At 41.0% G+C, this 12,617-nt stretch overlaps 1 protein-coding gene across 2 annotated transcripts in view; it reads left to right on the top strand.

Annotated features, from left to right (window-relative positions):
• The window catches only part of igf2r (insulin-like growth factor 2 receptor), a 211,196-nt gene that overhangs the window by 69,004 nt on the left and 129,575 nt on the right, over window positions 1-12,617 (top strand). Inside the window, exons 15-20 of one of the 2 annotated variants that reach the window (XM_085982001.1) lie at window positions 3,841-3,988; window positions 5,370-5,544; window positions 6,048-6,163; window positions 7,673-7,835; window positions 9,462-9,635; window positions 11,818-11,919. In XM_085982001.1, the coding sequence (XP_085838127.1) occupies window positions 3,841-3,988; window positions 5,370-5,544; window positions 6,048-6,163; window positions 7,673-7,835; window positions 9,462-9,635; window positions 11,818-11,919 (878 nt within the window). Of the gene's footprint in view, window positions 1-3,840; window positions 3,989-5,369; window positions 5,545-6,047; window positions 6,164-7,672; window positions 7,842-9,461; window positions 9,636-11,817; window positions 11,920-12,617 lie in introns of both variants that reach the window. The other variant, XM_085982000.1, reaches the window with a different exon arrangement.

Raw genomic sequence — 12,617 nt, 5'->3', positions numbered from 1 at the left:
GATGATATATTAGCGGGTTCCTCTAATGAGGCCATATGGGTAGAACTTAAAAACAAAAAGGGGACAAGCACTTTGCTGGGAGTGTACTATAGGCCCCCAAACAGTCAGGGGGAGATAGAGGAACAGATATGTAGGCAAATCTCAGAAAAGTGCGAAAATAATAGGGTAATAATAGTGGGGGATTTCAACTTCCCCAATATAAATTGGGATAGTCAGAGTGTGAAAGGCTTAGAGGGTGCAGAATTCTTAAAGTGCATCCAGGAGAGCTTTTTGAGCCAACATGTAGAAAGTCCTACAAGAGAGGGGGCGGTACTGGACCTAATTCTGGGGAATGTAGCCGGGCAAGTGGTGGAAGTGTCAGTAGGAGAGCATTTTGGCGATAGTGACCACAATTCAGTGAGATTTAAGGTGGTCATGGAAAAAGACAAAGACGGCCCGGAAATAAGGGTTCTAAATTGGGGGAAGGCCGATTTTAATATGATAAGGCAGGATCTGGCCAAAGTGGACTGGGAGCAGCTACTTATAGGAAAATCCACATCAAGACAGTGGGAGACTTTCAGAAGGGAAATAGAGAGAGTACAACGCCAACATGTTCCTGTAAAGGTCAAGGGTGGGACCAACAAGCAAAGGGAACCTTGGATGACAAGGGATATACAAAAATGCATTAGAAATAAAAGGGGGGCTTTTGGCAGTTACAAAAGACTAAAGATGGAAGAAGCCCTAGAGGAGTATAAAAAGTGCAGGGGCATACTTAAAAAAGAAATTAGGAAGGCGAGGAGGGGCCATGAAATAACACTGGCGAGCAAAATAAAGGAAAATCCTAAGATGTTTTATAAGTATATTAAGGGCAAGAGGATAACCAGGGAAAGGGTAGGGCCCATTAGGGACCAAAGTGGCAATCTGTGTGTAGAGCCAGATGATGTAGGCGGGGTTTTAAATGAATTTTTTGCATCTGTGTTCACTATGGAGAGAGACGATGCAGACATAGAAATCGGGCAAGGGGACTGTGACATACTTGAACATATTAGCATCGAGAGGGAGGAGGTGCTAGCGGTTTTAGCAGGCCAAAAAGTGGATAAATCCCCAGGCCCGGACGAGATGTATCCCAGGCTGCTGTGGGAGGCAAAGGAGGAGATTGCAGGGGCTCTGACACAAATTTTCAGAACCTCTCTGGCCACAGGGGATGTACCAGAGGACTGGAGAACAGCTAATGTAGTACCATTATACAAGGGTAGCAGGGATAAACCAGGGAATTACAGGCCAGTGAGCCTAACATCTGTGGTAGGGAAGTTATTGGAAAAAATTCTGAGGGACAAAATTAGTCTCCACTTGGAGAGGCAAGGATTAATCGGGGATAGTCAGCATGGCTTTGTCAAGGGTAAATCATGTCTGACAAATCTGATTGAATTTTTCGAGGGGGTGACTAGGGGGGTGGATGAGGGAAATGCTGTGGATGTGGTTTACATGGACTTCAGTAAAGCTTTTGACAAAGTCCCGCATAGGAGACTGGTCAAGAAGGTAAGAGCCCATGGGATCCAGGGTGCCTTGGCGCGTTGGATCCTAAACTGGCTGAGTGGCAGGAGGCAGAGGGTGATGGTCGAAGGATGCTTTTGTGACTGGAAGCCTGTGTCCAGTGGGGTACCTCGGATCGGTGCTGGGTCCCTTGTTGTTTGTGATCTACATAAATGATTTGGATGAGAATGTAAAAGGTATGATCAGTAAGTTCGCAGATGACACGAAAATTGGTGGGGTGGTAAATTGCGAGGAGGAAAGCCTCAGGCTACAGGACGATATAAACGGGTTGGTCAGATGGGCGGAAAAGTGGCAAATGGAATTTAACCCTGAAAAGTGTGAGGTGATGCATTTTGGACGGACAAATAAGGCAAGGGAATACACAATGAGTGGTAGGACCCTAGGAAGTACAGAGGGTCAGAGGGACCTTGGTGTACATGTACATAGATCTCTGAAGGCAGCGGAACAGGTAGATAAGGTGGTTAAAAAGGCATATGGGATACTTGCCTTCATTAGCCGAGGCATAGAATATAAGAGCAGGGAGGTTATGATGGAGCTGTACAAAACGCTGGTGAGGCCACAGCTGGAGTACTGTGTGCAGTTCTGGTCGCCTCACTATAGGAAGGATGTGATTGCTTTGGAGAGGGTGCAGAGAAGATTCACCAGGATGTTACCTGGGATGGAGCGCCTCAGCTATGAAGAAAGACTAAACAGGCTGGGGTTGTTTTCCTTGGAGCAAAGAAGGCTGAGGGGGGACCTGATTGAGGTGTACAAAATGATGAGGGGCATAGATAGGGTAGACAAAGAGGAACTTTTCCCCTTAGTAGGGGGGTCAATAACAAGGGGGCATAGATTCAGGGTAAGGGGCAGGAGATTTAGAGGGGATTTGAGGAGGAACTTTTTCACCCAGAGGGTGGTTGGAATCTGGAACTCACTGCCTGAAAGGGTGGTAGAGGCAGGAACCCTCACAACATTCAAGAAGCATTTGGATGAGCACTTGAAATGCCATTGCATACAAGGCTATGGACCAAATGCTGGAAAATGGGATTAGACAGGACAGGGGTGGATGGGCGGCGCGGACACGATGGGCCGAAGGGCCTCTTTCTGTGCTGTAAAACTCTATGACTCTATAACATGACCATTTTCATGGATTTTGTTTTGTTTCCAATGTTTTGTATTTAATTTTGAATGCAGTGTTAAAAGTTTGAAGTTTTAAGAATGTAAGTAGCATGCCAAGATGTACAAGAGGTTGTGGTTGGAAAACACAGCATGTCAAACTGCTAACCAACCTGTGTGTGGTGTGAAGCTCCGAAGATGTGTGGGAAACAACTGAACTGTGCAATTGTAGTAAGAAACAGTCAGATGAGCAAAAACATTCCATCAAAAGGGAGGGTGAAGGATGTGGGAGCCACAAAAACTTTTGTATCCACTCAAACTACAACTAACCATTAGTCATTTTTTCACAACACTAATGTCTGACAATTTCTAGTGATTGACGACAGTCGCAATTGTGTTGATGTGTCACACAAAAAAGGCCCTTAAATCAGAATGTTTCAGGAATATCCTGCTTGCTCACTGGTCTAAGGTGAATTTGGTACCTAGTGTTCAGCTGGAATTAACTCCTTAGACCAATAATAAAAAATAACAAATGCTATCTACACAGCATGTCTCATGATCTGAAGTGGGAAAGCCTGATTGTTTTGGGTGTAGATACATCATCAGAAGTAAGGGCCTTCATGTTAATACACTTTTTTCAAGAGAGCAAACCAAGGCTGACTACCCTGCTATGTACTTGGAATATTTTCTGTCTTTCAGATTTCCAGAATTTGTAGGGTTTTTTTCCTCACTAGTAAATGCATTGGCAGATTTGAAAATTACGTGTACTGAGTCAAATTTCTATTCCCATTGCCCTTGCTTCAGGGCCTTGCACTCTGTGAACCACCACATCAGAGAGAACAGGTGAATTGAAGTGTAGGTTGTACCATGATTGCAATTGCCTGCCTCTTTATTGATGGACTGAGTGGTGGTGTCTACACACCTAGATCTTTCATAGATTAAACATTTAGTACTTGGCCTTCAGGAAAGGTGTGTGCATTTACGCATGTTTTTAGACTGCTTCAACAAGGGCTACTACTGGCCTTCAACTGCACTCTACAAGAGATATGCTCTAGTTCTTGGCTTAACCCCATACTCGTAATTTGGTTTATTGCTTGTTTATTCAATAATCCACTTGTTTTGGAGAGAAGGAAACCTTGAGTTTAAAACCTTTTATCAGTTGCCTTGTGTTTTAAGAACTGTTGAAGTTACTTGTTTTTGTTTAATTCTTAGGCTTCTCATTTGACCTTTCGCCTCTGACCAAACAGAATGGCAGTTACCAAGTTAAATCTGAGAAGTACAACTTCTACATAAATGTCTGTGGCAACGTATCCCAGGGTGGCTGTGAGGCAAATTCTGGGGTTTGTCAGGTAGATCAAGTGTAAGTAGTCATTGTAACTTGGTGCAAGCAAAGTGTGTTTGTACAACTCCTGTATGTTGGTGCACTAAATGGACAATGAATATTGAATAGAATATTGTAAACATTTACAAAATTTTGAAACAGCGATTTACTTGTACGTCTTGCAATCTAGTATACTGTATTCGCTGCTCACGATGTGGTCTCCTCTACATTGGGGAGACCAAACACAGATTGGGTGACCGCTTTGCGAAACACCTCTGTTCAGTCCGTAAGGGGGACCCCGAGCTTCCAGTCGCCTGTCATTTTAATTCACCACTCCACTCCCACTCAGACCTCACCGTCCTCGGCCTCTTGCATTGGTCCACGGGAGCTCAGCATAAGCTCGAGGAACAGCACCTCATCTTTCAGTTAGGCACTTTCCAGCCTTCCAGACTCAACATAGAGTTCAACAATTTCAGATTTCTCCCCCACATGGCAGCTGTCTTTCATTCTGCCAGTGCAATTTACACTTCTAGAGCCATCCTTTGTTTCTTGACCTGTTCCATTACCATCTCCTTTTGCCTTGAATATCTCTTAATGACTCTTAATCTCTCCCGCCTTCCATCCTATCACAGACCTTCCCTTTTGTTCTTTCATCCCCCTCCCCCCTTTCCCAGCCTCTTCACTTGCTTAAAAATCTGTTCCATTTCCAGCTTTTTCCAGTTCTGACGAAAGGTCATCGACCTGAAACGTTAACTCTGTTTCTCTCTTCACAGATGCTGCCTGACCTGCTGAGTTTCTCCAGCATTTTCTGTGTTTATTTCAGATTTTGAGCATCTGCAGTATTTTCTTTTTCCACAAAATTTTAATGGAAGTTTTAATGAAAAAGTTTAATATTGTAAGCTATTTTTCCAAATATAGAGGGGTACATCTCCATGACATTTTTGGTTGCTAGCTACGTGTGTCAGTAAACGCACAACCATCTTGCATTTTTTGGGGGGAATTTAGGGCTGATTTCCAGAGCATGGGCTGATATTTAGTGCTATTTTTGAGTAATTGTCTGTATTGCTATTTGTATTTCTGCTGTTCCTAAAAGGCTTAAATTGTAAATTTTTATTACCCCTCCCATCCCCCTTTTTATACAATTACAAGGGCCATAAACAAAAGTTGGAATCAGTCTGTGGTGCTCAGTTTGTAGCTGCTCTGTATATCTTCAGGAGATCAGCCTTGATGCAATAAATTGCAGTGTCCATTTTATACAATGACGTTTTCATCAATTTTAAAATAAAAACATCAGCTTGTGCCTGTTTTACTGTAGTTCAGAAGGAAAAAGGGTTTTAATCTTAGTCGCTGCCGTGAAGCTGAAATTGGTTGTCTCTTTTTTTTCAATGTGTTCTAATACTCTGCATCTGATCTTTAATAGTAAACAAGCTTGGAGCCTAGGAGTGTCCAACTCCAGACTGTCGTACTATGATGGGATCATTCATCTGGCCTATACAAATGGGACAGCATACAACAATATGCAGCACACTCGGCGATCCGCGCTCATAACGTTCCTGTGTGATTGGGATGCAGGAGAAGGGCATCCTGAATTTGAGGTCAGTTATTAGACTGTTGTGTGGACAGGTTGTGACATTATATCAGCACAATATCCTTTCACTTAGTGTCCCCTGATGACTTTTTCCAGCTCAGGATCTTTGGTAAGCAGTTGCAGGCATGATCCTATATTACTTTAAAGGATCTTGGGCATTTCTGAACTGGTGGAATGAATTTGCTAACTTGCCAGAATCTATTAATTGGTGAATTGTAGCTAAAGAGGCAAGACTGATTTAACGAAGAAGAATACCAAGTGGTAAGTCAGGAGGAGGCTGAGAAATGGTTTATTTTTCAGAAAATAGAAATTAAATGCACACATTTATTATGAAACGGGTGGTTTTTGTGTATTTGGGTGGGATATGGTAAGAAAATAGCAAGTCTCTGAATTCATGAATCCTAGTTCAGAGCTTCCTTCTGAATTCCAAAGCTTCCTATTTGGATTAAGTGATAGTCATATTTTTTATTATTCAACACTACAATTAGCCATATTTTAAAATTACTTTAGGAGGAAGATGAGCACACTTATAATTTCAAGTGGTATACGCAATATGCTTGCCCGGAAGTGCCATTAGAGTGTATAGTGACTGATGAGGCTACGCAGCAGCAGTATGATTTGTCACGGTAAGAATACAGCATGATTCTTTTTATATTTGTATATTTAAATTCATAAATTGTTATGCTTCAAACTTCCACCTTCAAAAATTGATGCATTATCAAATACAGTTGTCATTTTTAGGAACCATTTTTTTTGCAGGGTGGTGGGATGTCAGAATAAAGTCTGCCAGTATATCCTAATCTCCCCTTTGTACAAGTCTCGCATTCCAAATGAATGCAGGAATAATCTCTACCAGTTTGGGGCCTGCTTTCCTTTTATAGCTAGAGGTGTTCAATTTAATAGTTCTGATTTTTCTTGAGTTCTAAAGTTAGTAAACTACATGGCAGTGTGATTGCAGAATGCTGCCATGTAGGTAATTCTAGTGCGTGAATTTGTGCAAAGTATCCAAAGTCAAGTACCATAATAGCTGTGGTGTCTATGTAGCTGGAACAGGTTCCAAAGGCTCACTGAGAGCCCCTAGTAGCAGTAACCTAGTATTGCAATTCTGCACACTAAGCAGACTGGTACAGTTTTGACAATGTCCAAGTGATAGATTTGTGGGCATACCCCATCTGTTTTCATTGAAGCTTTTCTCAAGATTTACAATGATCTTGCTTGCAAGCAAATGCTTGCTTGAATGGAATTGAATTTCTTTGGTTGATATTTTTCAACCAATAAATATATCTGTTGAAGGGTTTTTCTAAATCTAGCCATTTGAGAAGTCCAAGGTTTGAAGAAAATGGGAGTTTTGCTTAAAAATAAATCTAAGAATATAGTTTGACCAATTTAAAAAAAATCATAGCTGGTACTTGCCATCTGACACTAAAATAATTTGTTTCACAGCAGTCACTCTTTGGTTTAAAAATATGATCTGTTTTGAAGTGCGTCACCTTTATATTCATACAGCTTATGTTTAAGTGTGCTTAACAATCTTTCATGCTTGATGAGTTTTAGGATGCATTCATGCAAAACTATGTGTAAAGTGCTTTTGTTTTGCACCATTGCTGCATTTATAGTGTAAATGAAATCTAAAGCCAGAGCCCCTTATCTGACAGCAGAGGGAAGTGGGGTGAGACTCCCTGAAGGAGGCCGCCCCTCCACTTTGCTTCGGAGTCCATTCAGGCATTTGACATCCGATTTACCCTCTAGTTTAGTGTCATTTCGAAGCCAAAACTGCTTTTCACTAAAGTTAAACTTGTACTGTGTATTCACTGTTAAGTACCTAATGTTGACAGCTATGACGTGGGGGATAAAATCTCAGCAATTGGATGCCTCAAATTCTACTTGAACATTTGTCCAATCTTTGAGCATTAGTGTTTAAAAATCCTACTGCATTTTAAATTTTAATTTTTTTGGTGTAAAAAATCTTATCTGAAAGAAACATTCCAACTTGTACACACATGACACTAATTTTTGTATATGTGATTGCACCTCTGAAGCATCTTGCGATGTTTTTTCTATGTTAAAGGTGCTGTTTAAATGAAAATTGTTGTAATTTGATTATTATGTGCTTTCTAAAAATATCTTCCACTCAGCTTATCAAAGTCAGAAGACAGTGATGAAAGTAACTGGTTTGCCATGGACACAACATCAAGTAACCACAAGAAGTATTACATCAATGTCTGTCGACCTCTGAACCCCGTCCAAGGATGTGATCGCTATGCAGCAGTGTGCCAGATGCAGTATGAAAGAGATATAGTGAGGGTGCATATCAATACCAATACAATTTACATTGTGAATTGTCAACTTCCATGTTATTCAGTGATAAGTCCTATAAGTGGACAAAATTGGAAATTTATTTGGTTGAACTTAACATGCATGAAGTTCAAATTAAGCAAGGTTAGATTTTGCTTCCCACACTGGGGAAAAGTGTAAGATAGTGAATATACATCAGGGATCCACTGTGTATAAGATCTATTCAATGGATGGATCCAACAAAATAACCTATACACAAGTGTTGTGATGTAGAACTGTCTGTTGGATAAATGTTGCATTTAATGGTTTCATGATAGGTGTTTATATCATGGCTATGAACAGAAGTAACACTTTGACATAAAATGCTCATCAAAGCGAGAGAAAAAAATTAAGTTGGTATAACTTCATGATACAGGAAACTTTCTGGTATCTGGCACGGACGGGACCGACGTGGTGCCGGTTCATCAACAATTCCGGTTAACCGAACGCTATAGTAAAAGATACGGAGCTCAGAGCTCCGTATAAAGCAACAAACCCTGTTGCTTAACAGCTTCAAAACAATCGGCACAAGTTGCAAGCGTCTCTGTAGCTTAGCAACAGCTTCAGCTACACCCTTGCACAGCAACAAATGGAGTAAAAAAAGTAACTAAAAGTAAAAAAACGTTACCTGAACCGACTCCTGAATTTTGCCGGTGGATAGAGCGTTCTGGTTATTTAGGGGCCGGTTAATCGAAAGTTTCCTGTATTGTAGTAGTAACTTCTCATAGAAGTGTTATTTCTATGACTTGCTTTCAGCTGCAAGTGCAGAAACTGTTAACTGATGTGTAGTCAAGCTATGCTGCACAGTTTGCATTGACCTAAAGTAATTGTGCAAACTAGTGCACTTTTGGTTGTGAAGTCACCCCAGGTGTGCGAGACCATCAGGTGGTAATCGCACATTACTGCGGCTTCATACCATAGTAGTGTAACTGCATGTGGTGTAAATTGATGTCAGTAGCTGATGGGGCATTTTGCTTTCTGCTAATTTGAAAATGCAGTAGCTGTTCAGTGTACTGCCTCAGCCCAGACGCCAGTGAGAAGGAGAACTTCTAAGGCTCCACCAATTGCTCTACATACTTGGGGTGACTTGAGCTCCTGCATTGGCCCTTTCTGAAAATGCTTGACCTCCCAGACTCTATGGTGGAGGTTGGCAGATTATCCATGACCAGTGTAGCAGGAGATCTAGTATGTCAAAGATTACACACAGGAATGGAAGTCAGGAAAGAATCACTGTGCATTGTTGTTACAAGCCTGTTGAAACAGAACCTATCCGGATGTACCCCTTCAGTTTCAATGTTAAAAATGGTTGAGCAACACGCAGTTACATTCGATTGCATTCTCTGAACATGGTGTTTCTGTAATTTTGATTTTCCTTTATAGTTCAGCAAACTTATCAAAAACTTAAGTGTAGATTTTTAGCACGGTGGAAAAGTGAAGCTAGCATTACTAATGTTCTGACGAAGGGTCTTCGACCTGAAACGTTAACTCTGTTTCTCTCTCCGCGGATGTTGCCTGGCCGGCTGAGTACTTCCAGCATTTTCTGTTATTACTAATGTACAATTGCTTATATAAAGTTTGATTTGTATTTAGGATACAGTTTATGAAAAAGTATCCATTAGCAATCTGGGAGTTGCCAAAAATGGTCCCAAGCTAAAAGATGGACGAATTGTTTTGGAATATATAAATGGTTCTGCATGTACCAATTCAACTGGTCAACAAATCTCTTACACTACCCGTATTCACATGAGTTGTTCAAAAGAGCTGGTAAGGAAATTTCCCTTTTACCACCACTCCTCTACATTCCAGCTTTTGGCAATAATTGGTTTCCTTAGTAAGGGAGTGCTTTTTTTCTTAATACAGCAGATTTGTCCTGGTTTTCCTCTTTGAATAGTTAGTTTGCTTTTCCCTCAGTGATTTATCCTCTGTATTTTTCACCTTTCTAATTGGTTATTTACTACTTGCATTGATTAACAATTATGTGCACCAATTTTCCAAAGATCCTAAACTTGCATGCAAGTTGCTTCAGCCTTGATTTTAGGCACGCATCTTTCTCTGAATGTTTTCTTTAGTATATTTATTTACCAGTAAAATGGAGTTGTCCTGCAGTTGGAATAAGCTATTGGGTAGTCTTATCTACCATTTGGGAGAGGGGGAAGTACATTAAAAAAAGGCTTTTTATGGACTGAGAATAAAACTCAGCAGTAGCACTTCGTGTTTTATGTTGCACATTGTGAAATTCAGACTCGATCATTACTATCCAAGATGTACCTTAACATTCTAAAGAGACTTCCTTGCATTATGCCGTAGAAAGAAAGAAAGCTTGCATTTATCTAGTTCCTTATCTCATCCTTAGTTGGTCCCAAAGCACTTCACAGCCAATAAGTAACTTTTCTAAAGGTCAATCTTGGTTATGTAGGCAAGTACAACAACTAATTTATACGCATTGAGGTTCCACAAACAGCCAATGAGATGACTAGAGGTGTTGACTGACCAGAGCACCACGATAACTGTTCTTTGGGTAATGCCATGGTCAGCAGTGGCTCAGTGTGTAGCACTTGCCTCCGAGTCAAAAGGTTATGGGTTCAAGTCCCACTCCAGAGACTTGAGCACAACAATCTAGGCTGACACTCCAGTGCAGTGCTGAGGGAGTGCTGCACTGTCTGTGGTGCCGTCTTTTGGATGAAATGTTAAACCGTGGCCCCGTCTGCCCCCTCACGTGGACACAAGATCCCATGGCAGTATTTCGAAGAGCAGGGGTGTTCTCCCCGGTGTCCTGGTGAATATTTATCCCTCAATCAACGTAAATTGGGTCATTATCACATTGCTGTTTTTGGGAGCTTGCTCTGCACAATTGGCTACCGCATTTCATACATTACAACAGTGACTTCACTTCAAAAGCACTTAATTGGCTGTAAAGCGCTTTGGGAAGTCCTGAAGAATGCAAGTTTTTTTTTTGCATCCACCTGACTGGGTGGATGGGGTCTCATTTTAATGTCCGTGTGCAGGATTCCACTACTTAGAGTGCAACATTCTCTCATTACTGCACTGAAGTGTAAGCTGAGATTATGTGCTCTGCTAGAGCGGGGCTTGAACTTGCAAACTTCTGATTTGATTGATATCAACTGAGCCAACCTGCTTTCATGAAGTCAATCCAAGGCTTACTGAATACAGAGCATTTTAGCAATGGCAAACTTTGGTGTTTGTTCCAGAAATCTACCTGAAGTAACCTGATGATCGGCATGGTCTTTAAGCTTTGACTGTGGTCTTGTGCCTTTCCACCAACCTCTCCACAAATAACATTCATTGTTTGTGTAATCTCATTTTCTCCGCAAAGTTGTAAATCTTGTCATTAGTAGGATATCTCATCAATATGTAATAAATTCTGTAAATACACTTGAATTTTTGTTGAATGTCATATCCTTCTGAAACTTGTTTTTCCAGGTATATGTATCACCATAGTAAATGCATAGTTACAAAAAATGTGGAACATTTCGAAGATAATAGAAGCCCACCATCTAATGCTTCATTTTAACATTGAAGCTACCTGCACTGTACATTCAATCATTAGTGAGAGTTAATCACCTTTTTTAAAGGAGTTTATACTTGCAGGCCAACTATCATGCTTGTTGGGAGGGAGATGCCTCACCAATGGAAGAGCAGATCATAAATTCGGGAGGGCACGAAACACAACTTTCTGATCATTGTTTTAAATGGTTGGAAACTCATGTGCAGCACATGCCCAAATTTCTGGTAGGCAAGGTTCCTGGCAGGAGTGACAAATGGGAAACTTATCCCTTAGTTCTAATGCAGTATTCTACTGGTGTAATTGGGAACTTTTTGTTGAGTGATTGTGTTAGTGTTGACCTAGAAGACTCTATTTGTGTAAATAGTAGCAAAGTATTCCTTGTGCGATGACCATGCTAATTGGTTTTATGTATTTGTATAGTCCACTGGTCCAAGGTTCATTGACCACAAGGATTGTGTGGTCACGTTTTTGTGGGAAACTGAAGCAGCCTGTCCTGTCACAACAACTGAAGATTTGACTGAGGTAAAGGAAGTGATTGTGCTGATCAAGAATGTTAAATCTATAGTCAATCTTACTGTGAAAAAATTATTTTTAGGAATACATAGTTTTCTATCCATTAACTTAAGTTTGCCATGATAAATGATACTTGAAGGCTGTAATTTGGTGTTGAATCACTTTCAGAATTATGTATTTACTAACCGCATACAGCCCGTATTCTAAATCGCACCAAGTCCCGTTCACACATCACCGCTGTGCTTGCAGACCTACATTGGCTCCTGGTCCGGCAATGCATTGATTTTAAAATTCTTAACCTTGTTTTCAAATCCCTCCATGGCCTCGCCCCTCCCTATCTCTATAACCTCCTCCAGCCCTATAACCCTCAGATCTCTGCACTCCTCCAATTACGCATCCTCAATTCTCTTCACTCCACCATTGGCAGCTGTGCCTTCAGCTGTCTAGGCCCTAAGCGCCCTCCCTCTCCCCCCTGCCCCCCCCCCCCCCTCCTCTCTTCCTTAAAACCTTTGTTTGATAACAGCTCCTCTGAAACATCTTGGGATGTTTTACTATGTTAAAGGCGCTATATAAATGCACGTTGTTGTTAGACTTTCTATATACTTTCATTCTTAATTAGCATATGCCTCAATTTGTAATTGTAATTCACAAAAACCATCTCTTCTCTGCACCCAACTTTGTATACTTTCTGGATCCAGATTAAGATT

Source organism: Somniosus microcephalus, chromosome 3, assembly GCF_052327205.1.
Source record: "Somniosus microcephalus isolate GS21.2 chromosome 3, FLI_Smic_1.0, whole genome shotgun sequence".
Taxonomy (NCBI): Eukaryota; Metazoa; Chordata; class Chondrichthyes; order Squaliformes; family Somniosidae; genus Somniosus; species Somniosus microcephalus.
The sequence above is the reverse complement of the archived record's forward strand: the minus strand, read 5'-3'. Positions and strand labels throughout refer to the sequence as shown.